This window comes from Plectropomus leopardus, chromosome 8 (assembly GCF_026936395.1).
Source record: "Plectropomus leopardus strain MGB_pleo_1.0 chromosome 8, ASM2693639v1, whole genome shotgun sequence".
Lineage (NCBI taxonomy): Eukaryota > Metazoa > Chordata > Actinopteri > Perciformes > Serranidae > Plectropomus > Plectropomus leopardus.
In genome coordinates, this window is record NC_142183.1 from 28199551 (window position 1) to 28216436 (window position 16886).

The 16886-nt window shown below is 40.7% G+C and overlaps 1 protein-coding gene across 2 annotated transcripts in view; it reads left to right on the plus strand.

The window, feature by feature from the left end:
• The window catches only part of tenm1 (teneurin transmembrane protein 1), a 306672-nt gene that overhangs the window by 204856 nt on the left and 84930 nt on the right, over positions 1-16886 (plus strand). For both annotated transcript variants that reach the window (XM_088081314.1, XM_042493760.2), the window contains 6 exons: positions 4901-5002; positions 8027-8221; positions 12036-12236; positions 14132-14317; positions 14547-14576; positions 14687-14833. In XM_088081314.1, coding sequence (XP_087937440.1) covers positions 4901-5002; positions 8027-8221; positions 12036-12236; positions 14132-14317; positions 14547-14576; positions 14687-14833 — 861 coding nt within the window. The remainder of the gene's footprint in view (positions 1-4900; positions 5003-8026; positions 8222-12035; positions 12237-14131; positions 14318-14546; positions 14577-14686; positions 14834-16886) is intronic.

Sequence of the window (16886 nt, forward strand, 5' to 3'; positions counted from 1 at the left end):
TATGACGAAAACATATCGTCTGATGGTAAAAAAAAAACAAAAAACGTTTATCATTTCATATTATGCTGTATTGTTTATTTTGTTTATGTCATCTGATAACACACACAAAAAGCAGGGCTTTTGCAGAGCTCCGGACCGTCACATGTTGCGACTGTGGAGCACTAATATGACTTGCAAATACTATTAATCTAGTGGAGAGCTGTTAGTTTGTTTCCAGCTTGTAGTGGATAAATCCTCATACAGTTAGTTAAACTTTCTGCTAATGCTAACATCCAACTGTAGACCTGGAGCTCACAACAAAAACATCAACACTTCCTGCCCGAGACTAGCCGGGTCCTTCAAAATAAAAGCACCATGAGTTCTTTATTTATTACAATACTTTATTTAACTTTGCTATAACAGTACTTTTATTTAACTCTATTCTTTACTTATTTTCACATTATGACAATATTTTATTTAACTTCATTATAAGAGTAGTTAATGTAACTTAATTTTATGGCAGTAGCTACTTTATTTGTAACTGTAGTTCATTTATTAATTTTGTATTTTAGTAGTTTACAGTAGTTTAGAGGAGATTTGAAAATAGCGAGATATGTATTGTGTATTGCAGTATAGCTTAAAAATATATTTATCTATTTTAAAGCCATATCGCCCAGCCCTAAGTGTTAGCATGAGTATTTGTTCCTCTTTTCTAGTTATAGAATTATCTTGCGTGTGTTTCACTGTTTGGTTGCTTCAGTCTTGTCCTTTTGATATGCAAAACATAAGGACAAGGCCAAGAGTAGTTTGAGACTCATTGACATTTGAAGGGAACTTTTCCTATTATAAGAGTGAGCTTGGCATGGCAAGTAACAGCCGTTCGAAAGGGGAGGACAGCTCCTGTAGTAATGACAGGGCTTGCTAACTGCAGCTCATTGCTATGACACACACGGGTGGCAGTGTAAATTGAAGGATGTGAATAATGCAAGAGTACGTGGCTGAATATAGACAAGTGGATAATTACCAGGGCAGTTTCTTCACTCCCACTTTGTCCACCAGTCCTTAAGAGAATACAGTGTTGAAATAACAAAAAAAAGTGTTGGGAAATGTAGTAGCACAGTAATACCGAAGGGGGACTTGGTCATTTATATGTAGGAGACAGGTGATATGGCAATTACAAAGCATGCAATGGTGTGATGAACAGATATTTGAGAAGTGTTCTATGAAACTATATTTTTGGATTTTTGTCCCGCTGATTTTTCTTAACTGGCATGCATTATGTAGTTTTATTTTACTAGTTTTATTTAGTGAATGATCAGGATCAGAGCACCAAGCTTTCTTGATGCTCACAAGCTAAACACGTGTATCACCAAACCTCTTAACAGCCCAAGTTGTAAGCCAATCAGTAAACAGCTCCATAGTGCCAAACATTGTACTGTAGACATCTTTCCTTGTCATATTGACAGAGTCCTTTTATATAATGACTGACAGCATGCGACAGCTAAACACAGATTTTATTTCAGAGCTGTCAAACATTTGTTGACTTGTGTGCTGCCTATAAAGTCTGGAATATACCAGACCTATTTTGAGTTGCATATTTCGAGCTAAACAGGAAACAGCAGCGTTTACAAAAAACTTTTCCTTTTCCCCTTCGATAATCAAAACAAATACAGACACAACAGATGGGCTCAGAATAGCAGCCTTTAGTCCACGCAGGTTTTCCAAATAATTAATCAAGTGATTTGGCTTGAAAGAGGAAAATAATATTAATGGATTGATGTCAAAGTTCATTTCACTGCCCATTTACACCCCTAACGAGGGTTACAAAGAGACTGCATTGTTTTGGAGGCAGAAAATCAAAATCATTGCGCTACCGTACAATAAATTCTAATAAGAGACACAGTATGCTGCTGCCTGGAGTGGAGCTTTATGGGGAGACGAGGGAGAAATGAGATGATCTCTGTCGGGAAATTGAGCTTTTCCGCAGCAAATAGTAACCGGATACAACAAAGAAACACAGGGTATAAATAAGAGAATAGCAAAAGGCCCTCATAAAAATAAATAAATAAATAAAATATAATATAATCAATACAGTGTATTACAGAAAGGAAAATATGAGAATATAAATATGAAAACAATACATAAAATGATGCTGATGTGCGCAGATAAGATGCTGGCTTTCAAAAGAACAAGGGGACATACTGAGTTTGAAACATGTGCGTTGGTGTTTTAACATTCTTGCAAGAGTAATGAGGTATGTGATTACATGAGACAGAAAACACTGTCATAGATAATCACTGTAATCATCATCTCGGTAAAGGTAAAAGGAAGAAAGAAAAACAATCAAAGCCACATGTGTCTGGTCAGATGACCCGTATAAGTCAGAAGACATTATGTTGTTCTGTCATCTGTTCACTGACCATTTTACACACACACGAAATCCAGTTACATGTTAACTCAGTGCTGCTGCTGAGTTAGATAGAGAAATCTGGCCCAAATTGTGATATATATATATATATAAACTGTAATTTATGCATGCTCTACAATCATTTCTTGGTGATTCTGAGTATAATGTACAAATGTGTCTCATATAAATGTGGAAAAAATGTGAGAACATCTGCTGATTTGAAAATAGACATCATTATGTGGATTAAAATGGAATTTTCAAATAGATTTTCTCCATTTTGTACAGAGAAAAACAGCAGCAGGTGCAGAGAAAACCTTTTCTTTTTCTCCTCCACTGTTATTGACATTTACATGTGACCCACAAAAGCTCCAACTTAATGATATCTGCCATTTCGCCACCTCCACTCCAGCCCCATCTTCTTTAATTCTGCTCAGCCTGTACCCAGGCAGAGAGTGGCGCTTCCTGCAGTGCTATTAATTATGCATAATTGCTACACTTCAGCTGTCATCACACATCCTCTTGAATATTATATCTTTTATACAATGGCCAACCAAAAAAAGGTAGAAGAAAAAGTTTCATTTGGATCCCTGGAACTTTTAACAAAAGAGATGATAAACAAAAAAAAAAGTAGTTAGCTTACGGCTGGATGCTTCTAGTTAGCTGAGCAGCCATTTCATTTTATTTTTTTTTTTCATAAATTCATAAAGCCCAAGGGTCGTAAAGCATGGCTGAAACTTTACAGGCTCATAAAGTACAATTGCAATGCTTATTTGACCAATCAGATCACTTGGCTGGAAGCACCCATTTTATAATAGCATTTAACTGCAATAACTTATGGCATGAGTGATTTCTAACTGGAGAGGGTTTAGTCAGTGGAAAGAAGCGAGTGGGTGTCTCACGGATGCACACACAGACACACACACACACACACAGACACACACTTTATATATACTGTAACAAATAAAGACATGCCTCACCATACATTATCTGTTAATTGCCTGGAGATTTTTATAGCTGGGACATTGACCTGAAAGATACGGAGCTTATATCACTGTTACAACCTCCTGCACCTTACATGCCTCTGAGCGTACTGACAGATCCATCATCTCCTTTGGATTAAAAGGAGCTCGGTGACCTTGTAGATGAGTTTTTGCTCATTGCATGTGTCAGGTGCCAGATACAATACTGGAATTTGTGTATGCAGGTCTTTTTTGTTGTTTTTTCAAGAGAGAGAAAGAGACACACATGGAGAACAGTTTGTGAGTCCTCCTGACTGTGTGGGAGAAAAGATGATTGCCACTCCTTCTCTCCATCACAGTGACGATGACAGGTGACGGAGGTGAAAATGACTTTGGTTTCTGTAGTGATGCGCTGCTGTGGAGGATAACGCTGTGCTGCCGGCTACTGGCAGGGCCTGTCTCATTAGCATGTGTCACACGCGCCTCAAGGCGGTTGTGTCACATAATAACTTTGCGCGCATGTGTTTGTAAATGTGCGCGCGTGTGTGTGAGGGAGGCATGCCACAGAAGGATTTGTCATCCATGCTCCCTGAGCAGAGCGAGCCAGGGGACTGCAGTGGTTTGACTCTGGAGTCGATCCCTGTTCAGAGGAGCAGAGCAGGACGGCACAGGGTCAAACAAAGGATGACATCCTTGACACCCATTTTAATTACTCTATCTAGCTTCGATAGAGCTTGCCTGGCACAAGACAACCAGCAGCACATTTCACATTCCCAACTCTGCTAGCCACTTCTCCACCAGAATCTTCCATCTGGAGTGGAGCTGACAGAGCTAAGCAGACTTATATATTGCCCTAAAAGCATAAAAGTGCTCTTCCTCTTTATCTATCTTTGCCATGCTGTCTGTACCCAGAGAATGAGATCTGACATGATGGACATATCAATGGGAGAGAAGGAGAACGGTAAAAGGAAGGCAGCTAATTGAAGTCCGATGGAGGAAAATGATGAAATGCGTATAGCCTACAGAGGGATATGATGAAACACACGTATCCAGATGAGACAAAGCGCTAGTAGGAACAGGCATCACATTGATCTCCGCCACGCCGAAAGTGTAGCGACTGTAGCGACGCAGTATTAGCCATTCTGCACTAACTTGTGCACTCACAATGTCAGATTTTATGTTGTTCAATCTCGTTCCAAACTGCGCCCTTGTAAACAGTTTGTTGATTAAGCCTTGATGTTTGTAAATTTGCACGCAGTGTGTTTCCAACCTGTAATGCAGTATAATGTGCTTAGTGCTACTGAGTGTAAGTGAGTGCTTGGCCATTCCCCAGAGAGTGATAGCAGCTGGATCAGACTAATCTAATATAGCCCCCGAGTCTGGGGAGCCATCCATTGCTTATCAGATCTCTCATTCAATAACAGAGAGCTATGCCAGTTTATGGAGTTACAAGTGGAATATTGTCAAGTTTTTTTTTTGTTTTGTTTTTTTGTTTTGTTCTGCCTTCTATGATTTTCCGATTTGTGAATGTGTGTGTTTGTTTTTGGTTGTGCAGACTCAATGGATGGGTGCTCCACAGACTGTAATGGGAACGGAGAGTGCGTGGCTGGACACTGTCACTGCTTCGCTGGATTCTTGGGTCCTGATTGTGCCAAAGGTGAGAGATGTCTAATAAAGGATGAAAACACCAAAACCAGAAGTCTGTTAGTTTGTCTCTAAATGCTTTCTGACCTCCCTACCCTGACACTCAGCCCCAAGCTCAATCACTTCTACAGTCACTTTTTCTAAAACTTGTCACTAATATACTTTTTAAAAAGTCAGATTCATTTATTAAAGGAATACTACATCTACAAAATAACCATTTGTATCTAAATTACTCATCCTGTATAACATTAAATTCATGAGGAAAACTGTTTTTCTCGCATGCCTCCATGATGAACGAAGAATCCCAATAAAGGAGAAAATTCTTCACGAATTGAAGTAAAATGGAGACCCCATTTAACAACAGCAAAACTATATCAAAACATTTGTTTACAAGGTCTCACTTTCCTATTGCAGTAACATCCAAGTCTCATATATCCAGTTGTTTTCTCAGTACTTCCCGAACGCATTCATCCATACCAAAATCTAACTATTTGAAATATTTTCACACAAGCAGTCTCAAGTACAAATGATAAGAGCATTTCTGCCATTCAGTGATATGCACAAGCAGAACTCATAACCACACCCTTTCCTGTGCACACTACCCTCTTTTACTCCAAATTCATTAAGAATCTTTTCCATTTTTGAAGTCTTCGTTCTCCATGGAAGCATGCAAGAAAAACAACATTTTCTTCACAAATTCAAGGTAACACAAGGTTATTAATTGATATACAAATAATTATTTTTTGGGTGAGGTATGTCTTTGAAACAGCTGGAGTAGTTTTTAACAAAAGTTAATCAAAAGGAATAAAAAATGCATTTTCAAGGAACTATTTTCAGCTGCTTATATGCCTTCAGTTGACTTTCAGTTATTTCCAGCACCAAGACTTAACTGCAGTGAGAGTGAGGCCTTTACTTAAAACTGGCCCATACAAGATACATACCTGTACTCCCTGTTCCCCCTTTTTCAGAAGTATATTTCATAGGGGTGGGGGGAAAGCGGATACAGCGTAGTATTAATATTTTTATTATATAAATTAATACTATTTCAAATTAAACTTATTAAAACCAATCCTTTGAGGAAATACTTTGTAGTTAAAGAAAGATAATCCCAATATATATCAATATATGTCATTGCATTACTCAGCATGTATGATCTCAGTTATATTGTATTGTGACTAAAATAGCATGATAATATCATATCTTGGGGCCTTCTGCCGATTCCTACCCCTAATATTTAGTCGTTTTAGTACTTTTTCCATTTAGATTTGCAGTTTTCTGTTAGACTCAGCTCTTTCTGTGTTTACCTATTGTCTCGATACATTCAGTCTAATGCACATTTCCACATCACCAGTTCCATTACTATACCCACAGACTCATGGGTTTTTCTTCTTGGACATATTCAACTCTTCTCTGCCACTCCCATGCTGCTGTCTTTTGAGCGCTGTTAAGCTACTGTCAATAAAACGTAACACTTCCTGCACATATGTTTCACATTAAAAGCCTTCTAGCGACACGATGGGAACATCCCCTGCAGATGTTGATTTGAAACATTTGCAGTATGTGTTGAGTTTTACTGACAGCAACTTCACAGCTTGAAAACTGGTAGAGTGTGGCAGCACCAGAAATTAATTAGTGAATGAAAATAATATCTCTGTAAAAATAAATAAATAAACTCAGCAGCAGACTAGTGAGTATGACTTTAAGATCAGGCTGTTATTTTAACACAGGCTTTTATCAGATAATTTACAGTATGTGGGACAGACTACAAAATAAACTCCCATGGCTGTTCGTCTTCATGAAAGAACATGTCACGCGGTGCAACAGTGTGCCTTACTAATGTGTTTTAAATAGTTTTGGCTAACTATGACAAAGAGGAATAAGCTAAATCAGGCTTTGGCCACACATGCAATACTTATCCATTCATTGTTGCTTAAGGTCTTTTTATGGGATCTGTTGCCAGTAACATTGTCCTTAAACTGCAACGTTATCACCACTCCAGCTCTACCTGTCTCTTTATTGCTCTTTCCTTGCTTCGTCTCTCTGTCTCTGTATCTTTTCTCTCTCTTTCTTGCCTTCTCCCTCCCTTTTTTTCTTGTTCTCTCTTTCCCTCTGTCCTTCTTTGTAAAACCATTGTAGTTGTATCTGTCTCATTGTGTAGAAACAGCTGATATGATATCACATTCTATGATTTATTTACGCTCATCATTTATTCATTCGTTCCTCTCATCCTCGCTCATTTGCTCGTGTTATAATATTCTCCGTTTGAAAAGTTAGACAGCAAGTTTTGGCAAGAGTTGTAAAAAGTGTGAAGTGTGAATTTATTACTGTGGGGTACAGAGTGTTAGATTTAACAAAGGATCAAACAAACACATAACACATGCCCGCTCGCATGAACGCACAGGGCCTTCACTGCAAATTATCCCAGAAAAAAGGCATTGGTTCTGGATCGTCTTTCTAATCCATTTGAAGTCCCGAGCTGCCATACCTCCTCCAGCGGCAATGGAGGGGGGGGCTGTAACTGTCAGTGCGTCATCACACACTCACTGCCTTTATTCTACCTGGCTGTCATTACATTAGCCACACAGCTCTCCATCTCTGCATGGAGATAGCTCTGCTTTCCACCCTCATTCTATAAACCCCTAATACTCTCTTTCCTAATCTTCCGTTTTCACGATTGTTTTCACGGCCTGTTCAGAGCGAGTGAGGTGACGTTGGGGGGATTTTCTACAATTCCTGGGTTGCCGTGGTAGCCAGGCTCAGGTGGTGCTTGAGTAAATTGAAACAGCGTGAGGGATAAGCTGGAGTGTGTGTACACGCGCGTACCAGCGTGTACGTGCGTGTGTGAGAGAAAAGAGAGGGAGACAGAGGCTGCTTGAGGATTTGCTGAATCCGCGCACTAGCTGAGATAAGAGAGCGTAGCCCCACTCATGGTAGGTTACTGCGGTCTCCCAGCTAATATACTGCAGCACTCCGTGTGTGTGTTTGCATGTGTGTACTACTGAGAACGTGGGCGTAATCTGTGTTTGTCCTGTTGCAGATTCATGCCCCGTGTTGTGCAGTGGTAACGGCGTGTACGAGAAAGGAAGGTGCGTGTGCCTCGCTGGGTGGAAGGGGGCAGAGTGTAATGTGGAGGAAGGTCAGTGCATCGACCCCACCTGCTCCAACCACGGCTCCTGCATCCAGGGAATCTGCATATGTAGCCCAGCCTACAAGGGGGTTAACTGTGAACAAGGTAAGATGTTATATACGCTTAAAAGTCGAGATACGCACACCTCATAATGTCAAATCTGCACAACAAAGACACCACATATACACGCTTGAATGACTTTGCTATTTTTGATTAAGGTGCAAATTCAGTTTAAAGCTGCACTAATCAATGTCTCTATATTGGCAATGGATCAAATGACTGTAATCTAAGGGTCCCTCGTAGTGTCAAACCCACAGAGTATTATTGTCCAACTCTGCACACCCTGTCAGCTCTATAGATTGTCTGAATCAAGAATATTAATTTGTACAGCCCAAAAGCACACATTTTCCTCAGAGGGCTTCACAATCAGTTCAGCATACCACACCCTCTATTCCTAGACCATCAGTCCGAAGAAGGAAAAATCCTCAAAGTAAAACCTATTACAGGGAAAATGTACATGTTGTTTTGCTGTTTACAGCCAGCTCAGAAGCAAAGTTGCAGGCAGGCAAAGTTAGCGACTAGCTAGTGAACATAACGGAACATTTAGTTGCTAAGGAGGCAGATATTGTTCCCTTAAGATAGCCTAACAAGGCGACATATCTGACACCCATCTTGCCAATAGAAATAAGATGCGGTTCATCAAACGGGCCATTATTGCTGGTAATAAATGCATTTCTTTATTATGGAAAAGTGCAGATTCATCCTATGTCTCCATGTGGCTTAACTCAAGGCTTCAAAACTGTAGCCCACAAACCAATGGATAACATCATGGTGGCTATGTCCACATCTTTAAATCTGTCTATGGTAAATACACTGTTGTTTGCTAATATAACTGTCTAAAGCAATATCATGTCAGCGTTGTGTTTACTTCTTTTTTAACTGGCCCCAAGTGGCAAATTAATTCAGCTCTAATGATTGAATTTTAACTTTGAACCTAATTGATGCAATTTAGGTTCAACTGGGTTCAAATTAATTCCACATAAATAAATTGCAATTTTTCTTCTTCACAGTGTCAGTTGCAAATTGAAATGCGTGGAAATCATACAAACTGCATTACCTTGCATAACTTACCTCCATAAAGTGATGTTCATTAAGAATAAATGTTCATAGATCCATGTTAAAGTCATATAAAAACACATACATACCCTATATAACTTCAGATTCTGCCTCAAAATAATTTCTCATCAACTTCACTTTTTCTGCAGCATCAAAGGCAACTTTCTGTACATCCATGGTTAAAGTGCAAATAGGAAGTGCTGTTATCTAATTCAGCATGACCTTTCATGGTGCAGATTTAGCAAAATGTTAACAGATGTAGGCAGCAAAAAGTATAGAGTATAGATAGCATAGAGCTAACACCCTGACTCTACGACAACATTAGACTTACTCTTTATATCACCCAAACAATGATGTGGACCGGGAGGACAAGAACTTCATCCAAAATGGAAACATTGAATGACAATTGATCCTATTTTCCCTCTGGACAAGGAGGCCAGTTGGTGGATAATGAAAATATATACTCAATTGAAAGTACAATAACTCAACACAAAAAACTACTCAAGTAAAAGTGAAAAACATCATTTGAGAAACCTACTGAAGTAAAAATAAAAAAGTCACTCTCCAGTTTCCTATTTTTAGTGTATGCAGGCCAGTGCAAAATAATGGAAAAACAGCACTTGTTAATTTTTTTTTAATGAAGTACACCAGTTAGGTTTACCAAACATTTAAGGAAAGCCTATACAACTGATGAATGAACAATATATTTGTAAGAACGGAGGTCTCTGTGTTTATGGGAGACACAGCAGCACTTCATCATGTCACAGTTGTCTTTTATAGATTTTGGTAGAGAAAGTGTAAGTAGATGCAGCCAGGGACTGTTGCTGGAAGCTTCCTCTTGTTCTCTGTTTTGCTCTGTCATCATGGCATTGTGGTCAAAACACAGGTGGTGCTTCTTTTTTCCTCTAGGCAGCTGGAAACTTTGCACCTATAGTAGATGTGCTCCTTGCACTCTCTCCATCTTACACTCAATCCCCACATGTAGAGCAGATAAAAGTCGTAAGGAAGGTATACATCGCAAATGTAGTGAAGGAAAAGTAGATTACTGGCTCAAAAACATACTTGAATACAGAGTATTAGTACAGTTTAAAATGGAAACATGGAAAGTACTTGTTTTTAGAAAAAAAAAATCTATGTTTTTACTCACGTGCTTTACTTGTAATGCGACATGGCCTACCCTGCTGGAGGCATTATATTTTCAGGCGTATTCATTTGTCCATCCTATTCTTGTGAAAGCAATGTATAAGAAATGCTTGAAAGGGAATTTCATCAAATTTGGCACAGATGTCCACTGGGACTCAACAAGGAGCTGAAAGAATTTGCTGGCAAAAGGTCAAGGTCACTGTTTTTGCTCATAATTCAAGAATTCATTCACTAATTATGACAAATTTTTACACAAATGTGTAATGTAAGAAAATGGTGAAGTGATGGCATCTTATATCCAAATCATCACCATAATTATCTGCAAAAACACTCTTCTTGCCATTATTCAACATCACAACTCAGAAACAGAAGGGGAGACATTTGGTCCGATATTGAATTGGTGACACTAATTTTGGTTGTCCACCTTGAAACTGTGCCCATTGTAGAGATCTTCTGTGCTGTCGGGGTAAAGATGTGTGTGTGAAGTATTCATTACCCACAGATACACTTAATGCATTTTAATTAAATTCCTTTCCCTACAGTCTTCCATACAAATTTTAAATAAATCTCGACAGACATGGATGTAAACTTGAACTTGGTTAGCGGAGGTAAACAACTACAAGGCGGTAAATCTAGTTTTGTTTTACAACATTCAACAGTGTTTTTTGACAGTACTAAAGCCTAAAATGTCCTGTCAATATAGTTTTTATAGCTTATCACAATAACATTAAAACACTGCTCCATTCATACTGCATTATACACAATTTTTTTGGTGTGTTGAAATGCCCATTACATACAGGAAAAACCCAAACAATTTTTTCACATAAATGCTATCCTAGAACACGTGCCTACCTCTCAAATGCCATATGATGGCAACTTATCCTGAAAATAACTAAAAAATGTTCTATTTATGTATTCTTTATGTGTTATATACTAAAGCCAGACATAAATCTGTAAGTAAAGGGAGTGAAAAATGGCCAAGGGTTGAAATAACAGGAGTAAAAATGATTCATGTAGCTCAGGTAGCCGAGGCATCACGCAGTTGTACAGGAAACCAGCTGTAGGCTGTCGTCATATCCTCCACTTGCAGCTGTCTGTTGTAAAACCACCCAATAAATTAGCAAAAACAAACAAAGCCATGATATTTAAAACAATTATGATGTTACACTTGATGACAACCCGATTGCACAGCTGTCCCAAAGACCGCCCTGCTGTTGCCTCCAGTATCTCGGCCTGCAGAGACCAAATCAGGTGTTTGACCTTGAGCGACAGAGCTGAGCTGAGCTGAGCCGAAGTGTGCTGAGCTTTGGCTTGGCGCTCGGAGCTGTAATTACACACACTAACACAGCATAGCGCAGACCACCATGACGCGCGCACGCACGCACACACACACATACAAAGCAACCCATTTCACCCCTTATCAAAGCCTCGGTTCTAAGTGTCCTATGAAGTGTAATGTTGTGGAACAGATACAGGGATTGTAGCTAGGGTGGTTAACTCCTGGATGAGATGCAAAGAACACTGCTTTCATACTCGGTGAACTGATGATTATAATGAGGCCGCCAGCCCCCCCGCTCCTCCACCCCCCAACTCTTTCACTCCCTCCCTTCACCTCTGACTCATTCTTGCTTTCCCTTTTGTCCTCTCTCTCTCTCTGCAGTGGACTGCGTAGACCCTCAGTGCGGAGGGCACGGCGTATGCGTGCGTGGCGAGTGCGTGTGCTCCGCAGGCTGGGCAGGAGTGAGCTGTGATGACCCGCTGCCAGCCTGTCAGGAGCAGTGTTCAGGACATGGCACCTATCTCCCTGAGTCAGACACCTGCGCCTGCCAGCCCAACTGGACGGGACCAGACTGCTACACTGGTAAGACCTGCGGATTATTGTTCACCCACAGAAATAAACAAGGAAAATTTCAACCGCACATCTCCAGTTTGCCAGTGTTCTTGTAGCACGCATGGTCTTGCCAGATACTATTTTCTGGGGATTTGATAGACATGAGAGAGAAATATGGATTGGAGCCACTCTGTGAAATGGGTCTGTGTGTGCGTGTGTGTGTATGCATATGTGTGTGTGTTTTTGCACTCTTTTCATGCTGGTCCTAAATGAGATTTCCCCTCATGACTCTGACGGCAGCACTCTGGACCCCTCCTCCCCCCGCAACTGCACTCACTTTACTGTGAATTTATAGTGTAGCACACATATGCACACACAAACACACACATATTCCCTTCAGCTAAACGAGGAAAAAAGGCAGGCGTGGGAAAAAACAAAAAAAAGACCTCTATTCTCACTTTGCTGCGAGGCCTCTCAGAGACTTCTACTCTGAGGAACATTCAGCCTGGCATTTTAAAGCTTGCTGATGTTTATTGCAGACCCCTTTACCACCACACTACATATAAGTCGTTGTGTTGTCGTTAGATAGGACTAGAAAAGATTTCCTACATCTACACCCACCTAAACTTCCTTTTGCACATGGTAAACTCCACCCACTTTATTAGACCGCAGTTCCACGCTGATTGTGAAGAAAAGGCAGCAAGTTAGCCATTGTGACAAGAAAAGTAAAACGTGTAGTCAAGTGTCCATTATGTTGCATACAGAAGTCTGCAGTACACAGAGAGCAGAGTGCCCTTGTCCTTGAAGTGTAAACTGACAGAGAGGAAAATAGCCCCTTATAGCACTGTCTTCCCTGTGTTTCCACCACACTAACTCAATGCTTGTGTTGGGAAGGATCCGCTTTACCATGCACGCCAATGATTTGCAGGCAATTGGCATTAGCTGCTGCTCTCAGGTGTATGCATGCCTTATTATGGTGATATAGCCCATGATAATGATAGACCGTGGCTGAATATCTGAGATATGAGCGGCCTCTCTCTACCTGCCGGGCTTTTAATCAAAAGGACCCTGCAATTCTGCGTCCTGGTCTTGTTGAAGCATAGCTAAGCTAATGTAATTCTAATAGAGAGCTGAAAAACTCTCCAACTTTAATCCACTTTTTCCTCCCCTCTCCATGCTATGTATATTTAAATTGAAATAACTTTTTACTGCAGCTGGATAAGTAGTCTTTGTGTGCCTCCAGCACTTTGCTCTCTTTACTGATGGATGAGGCTTTGCTTCTGCAGAGAGAGGGAGGGAGAAAGAGAGAAAGAGGGAGAGAGAGATGGCGAAGAGCGCAGAGAAGAGGAAATAGACAAAAAGAGAAGGAAAGACTTTTAAAGGGATGTTGCAAGAGGTGAGGGAAGGAGAAGGATACTGAAAAGAGAAAGCTGACAGACAAAGATGGAGAGATGGAGCAAAAGAAAGGGTATTAACAAACCCACCAAATCTGATCAAAATGTCAGAAAAGAATAATAGGGCTGAATTGGAGTCCCTGTAGTTTAAATATGCGGTGCAAATACGAATCATTTGGCTGTTATTATGAGTCTATTCACTCTTCTTCTCCTTCAGGGAGCTCAGCTATTAGAGGTGGGAAGATTACGTATTGTGAGAAAGTAGACTTTTTAGTCTCGGAGGTTATCCTCCTCTATCGTTAGTTTTTTTTTTTCTCTCTTTCTCTCTCACCTATATCAGATGGCTCACCCCCAATTCCGTTTTTTTTTTTTAAACTTTTTTCCTCTCTCCACGTCCCCTGTGCCTCTTTTACCTTTTCTCTTCTTCCAACACTCAATTCCTCCATCTGCTCCCCTCCCTCTCATTCTCTCTTTTCCTCTCACACTTACATGCTTTTTTCTCACGCAAATCCCCACCCACCTGTTCGGCAGAGCTGTGCCCGGTGCCATGTGGCAGCCATGGCGTTTGCTCGGAGGGCCAGTGCCAGTGCGAGGAGGGTTGGATTGGCGCTGCATGCGACCAGAGAGCGTGCCATCCTCGCTGCGAAGAACACGGCCAGTGCCACGACGGTACCTGCATCTGCCAGCCAGGCTGGGAGGGAGAGCACTGTAACATTGGTGAGCAGTGTGTGTGTGTGTGTGTGTGTGTGTGTGTGTGTGTGTGTGTGTGTGTGTGTGTGTGTGCGTGTGCGTGTGTGTGTGAGAGAGAGAGAGTTTTTAATTATTCCTTGTGATGTTTTGATTAGTATGATTAATCGGATAAAAAAAGTGTCGCTGTTGTTGGAATAATTTCCATTTAGAAGTGCTTTCTCTTTCCCAGTTTTCTCACTTTTTTTCCCCCTCACAGTTACTCATGATTTGGACGTCGTTGTGAAAGGTAATTAATCTTTATTTAGGGATTAAATTTCATATTGGGCTCCTCCAACATGCTCACTAATATGTGTTGGTGTGTGTGCGCTCATGTTCACGTGGGACACACCTTTTCAGACGGCTGCCCAGGGTTGTGCAGTGGGCATGGGCGCTGTACCCTGGAGCAGAGCGGCTGGCGCTGCGTCTGCCAGGCTGGATGGAGTGGGCCTGGATGCAGCGTTGTCATGGAAACTGACTGCAGTGATGGAACAGACAACGACGGAGGTGACATTCTAACATCGTCTATCATTTTCTATCTATTTTTCTCTTTCTTACCTCTTTCATTTCTGTCTTTGTGGCAGATTGTCCATTCCGTTCCATTACTTCTCCTCCTGTTTCTCCCGCCTAAAATCTGCCTCATTGTTCCTCTCCAGCATCCCTCTGTGCTGTCCCAGTCCTGCGGAGGCTCCTGTAGAGTCCCGCTGGTCATTATTATATTTAATATGTATTGGTGTGTGTGTGTGTGTGTGTGTGTGTGTGTGTGTGTGTGTGTGTGTGTGTGTGTGTGTGTGTGTGTGTGTGTGTGTGTGCAGGCAGGCAGGCAGGCATTTGTGCACAGTGTGTATGTCTGTTTTTTTCCTCTTATCACAGCTAAATGTCTAATATGCATACCACCTGCTAGGATAAAAGGCGCTCAGAGAAATTTTCTCAAGTCTAAATACAGCAAACCGTGCAGAATAGATTTCTGCTTCTTTGGTTATGAGGTGTGTGGTGACAGGTGAGAGGTGTATGTCGCTCAACCTCGTAGCTGCGTTGTTCTGTCCCCAGGTAAAGAAGAGACAAGAAAGGAGCATTTTAGCAGGAGAGGCAGCTCTGCTCATTGCAATCTTTTCCTCGCCATTTCAGTGCCATCTAAGGCTGTTTTCCAATACATAACAACAAGTTTGGAGAACATAGTGCAGTATTACATCGCTTTAAACTGTACCCATTCATTTTGAAACTCCATCAAATATCCATTATGGACATGCCTGTTAAGCCGGTGTTGTAATCCATCATTGCAAACAAGGTAGTGTCTCTTTTGTTTGGAAGAAAAGCGTCCCTGGTTTTTTTCTCTCCCTTCTTTTTTTTCCTCCACAGTTTGTGTGGCGTTTGAATCAGTGCACACAGCAGCGGGAAACCTCAAACACATACATACTGTTTTGTAGTCCTTTTTTTGGCTGGCGCTGGATGCTGATAGCTGCAATGTAACCTTTTTTTCCCACACATTGTTTACCAAAGCGGCATGACTGACTGAGCCAACACTTCAAAAATTCAGTGTAGATGGCTGCTCAAAACATGAATTATTGGTCCTTACCGTGGATTATAACCTCAGAGCCATACAATGAAAATGTCTTGTTGACAATAATATAGGGGCTGAATAAAGGAAACAAGTCTGTGGCCTGCCAACAGTGTAGGCACTGATGGTTTTTGCATTGTATTGTATGGATTATGTTATTGTTCTGATTATGTTTTGTTATAAAGGAATGTTTCATGTGTGGTATTTCAGAATTAAAGGACTGTCACTCTGTGAATCTAATACATATACACGTTACATATAAGAGAATTAACTGTTAATTAAGTCACACCTAAAAAAAGCTGTCCCCTTTGTCACTTTCCCCCTTTTTAAGGGACATTAGTCGGCCCTGGAAATATACTTTGTAGTAGAGACTTGGATGAGAAAATCAATACAATCAATCGATCTTCCTTTTCGATTTTAAGAGCAGTAAGTTCCTGGAGTCTTGTCATTCCCCGCGAGGTTGCCAGATTCCAGGAAGTCACTGCGCCCGGCCAAGCTTTAGTCATATAACCCCTCATAAAACCACAAATTGCTGTTGTGGTTTTTGTATGGATTAAGCAAATGAGATTTTTAATCAGTGAGCTTTAGAGGTCCTTGTAGGCAGATTTTGTTACGTTTTAACAGAGACAGGCTAGCCGTTTCCCCTTGATTCCAGTCATCATGCTAAGCTAACTGGCTGCTGCCTATGGCCGAAAAGTGAACTAGCAGCTAAGAGACCAGTATTGATCTTATCAGCCATATCAGGACTGTCAGTCATTTTAGTTCATGTGCCATACAAAGCCAAATGGGCTGGAACACTTAAACCATTGCAATAAAATAGTTTTTAATTAATCTATTTTAGTTTGTCTTTTAATTTATTTTTTTATTTGGTCTTGACCATGTTATTAGTACTGTTATTTCCATGTTTACTGCTTATATTCTTTTAATTCTATTTACCTTTATTAGTATGGGTAAATACACTTACATCAAAACTGGGCAGGCAGAACCCAAAAGAAAGGTTGG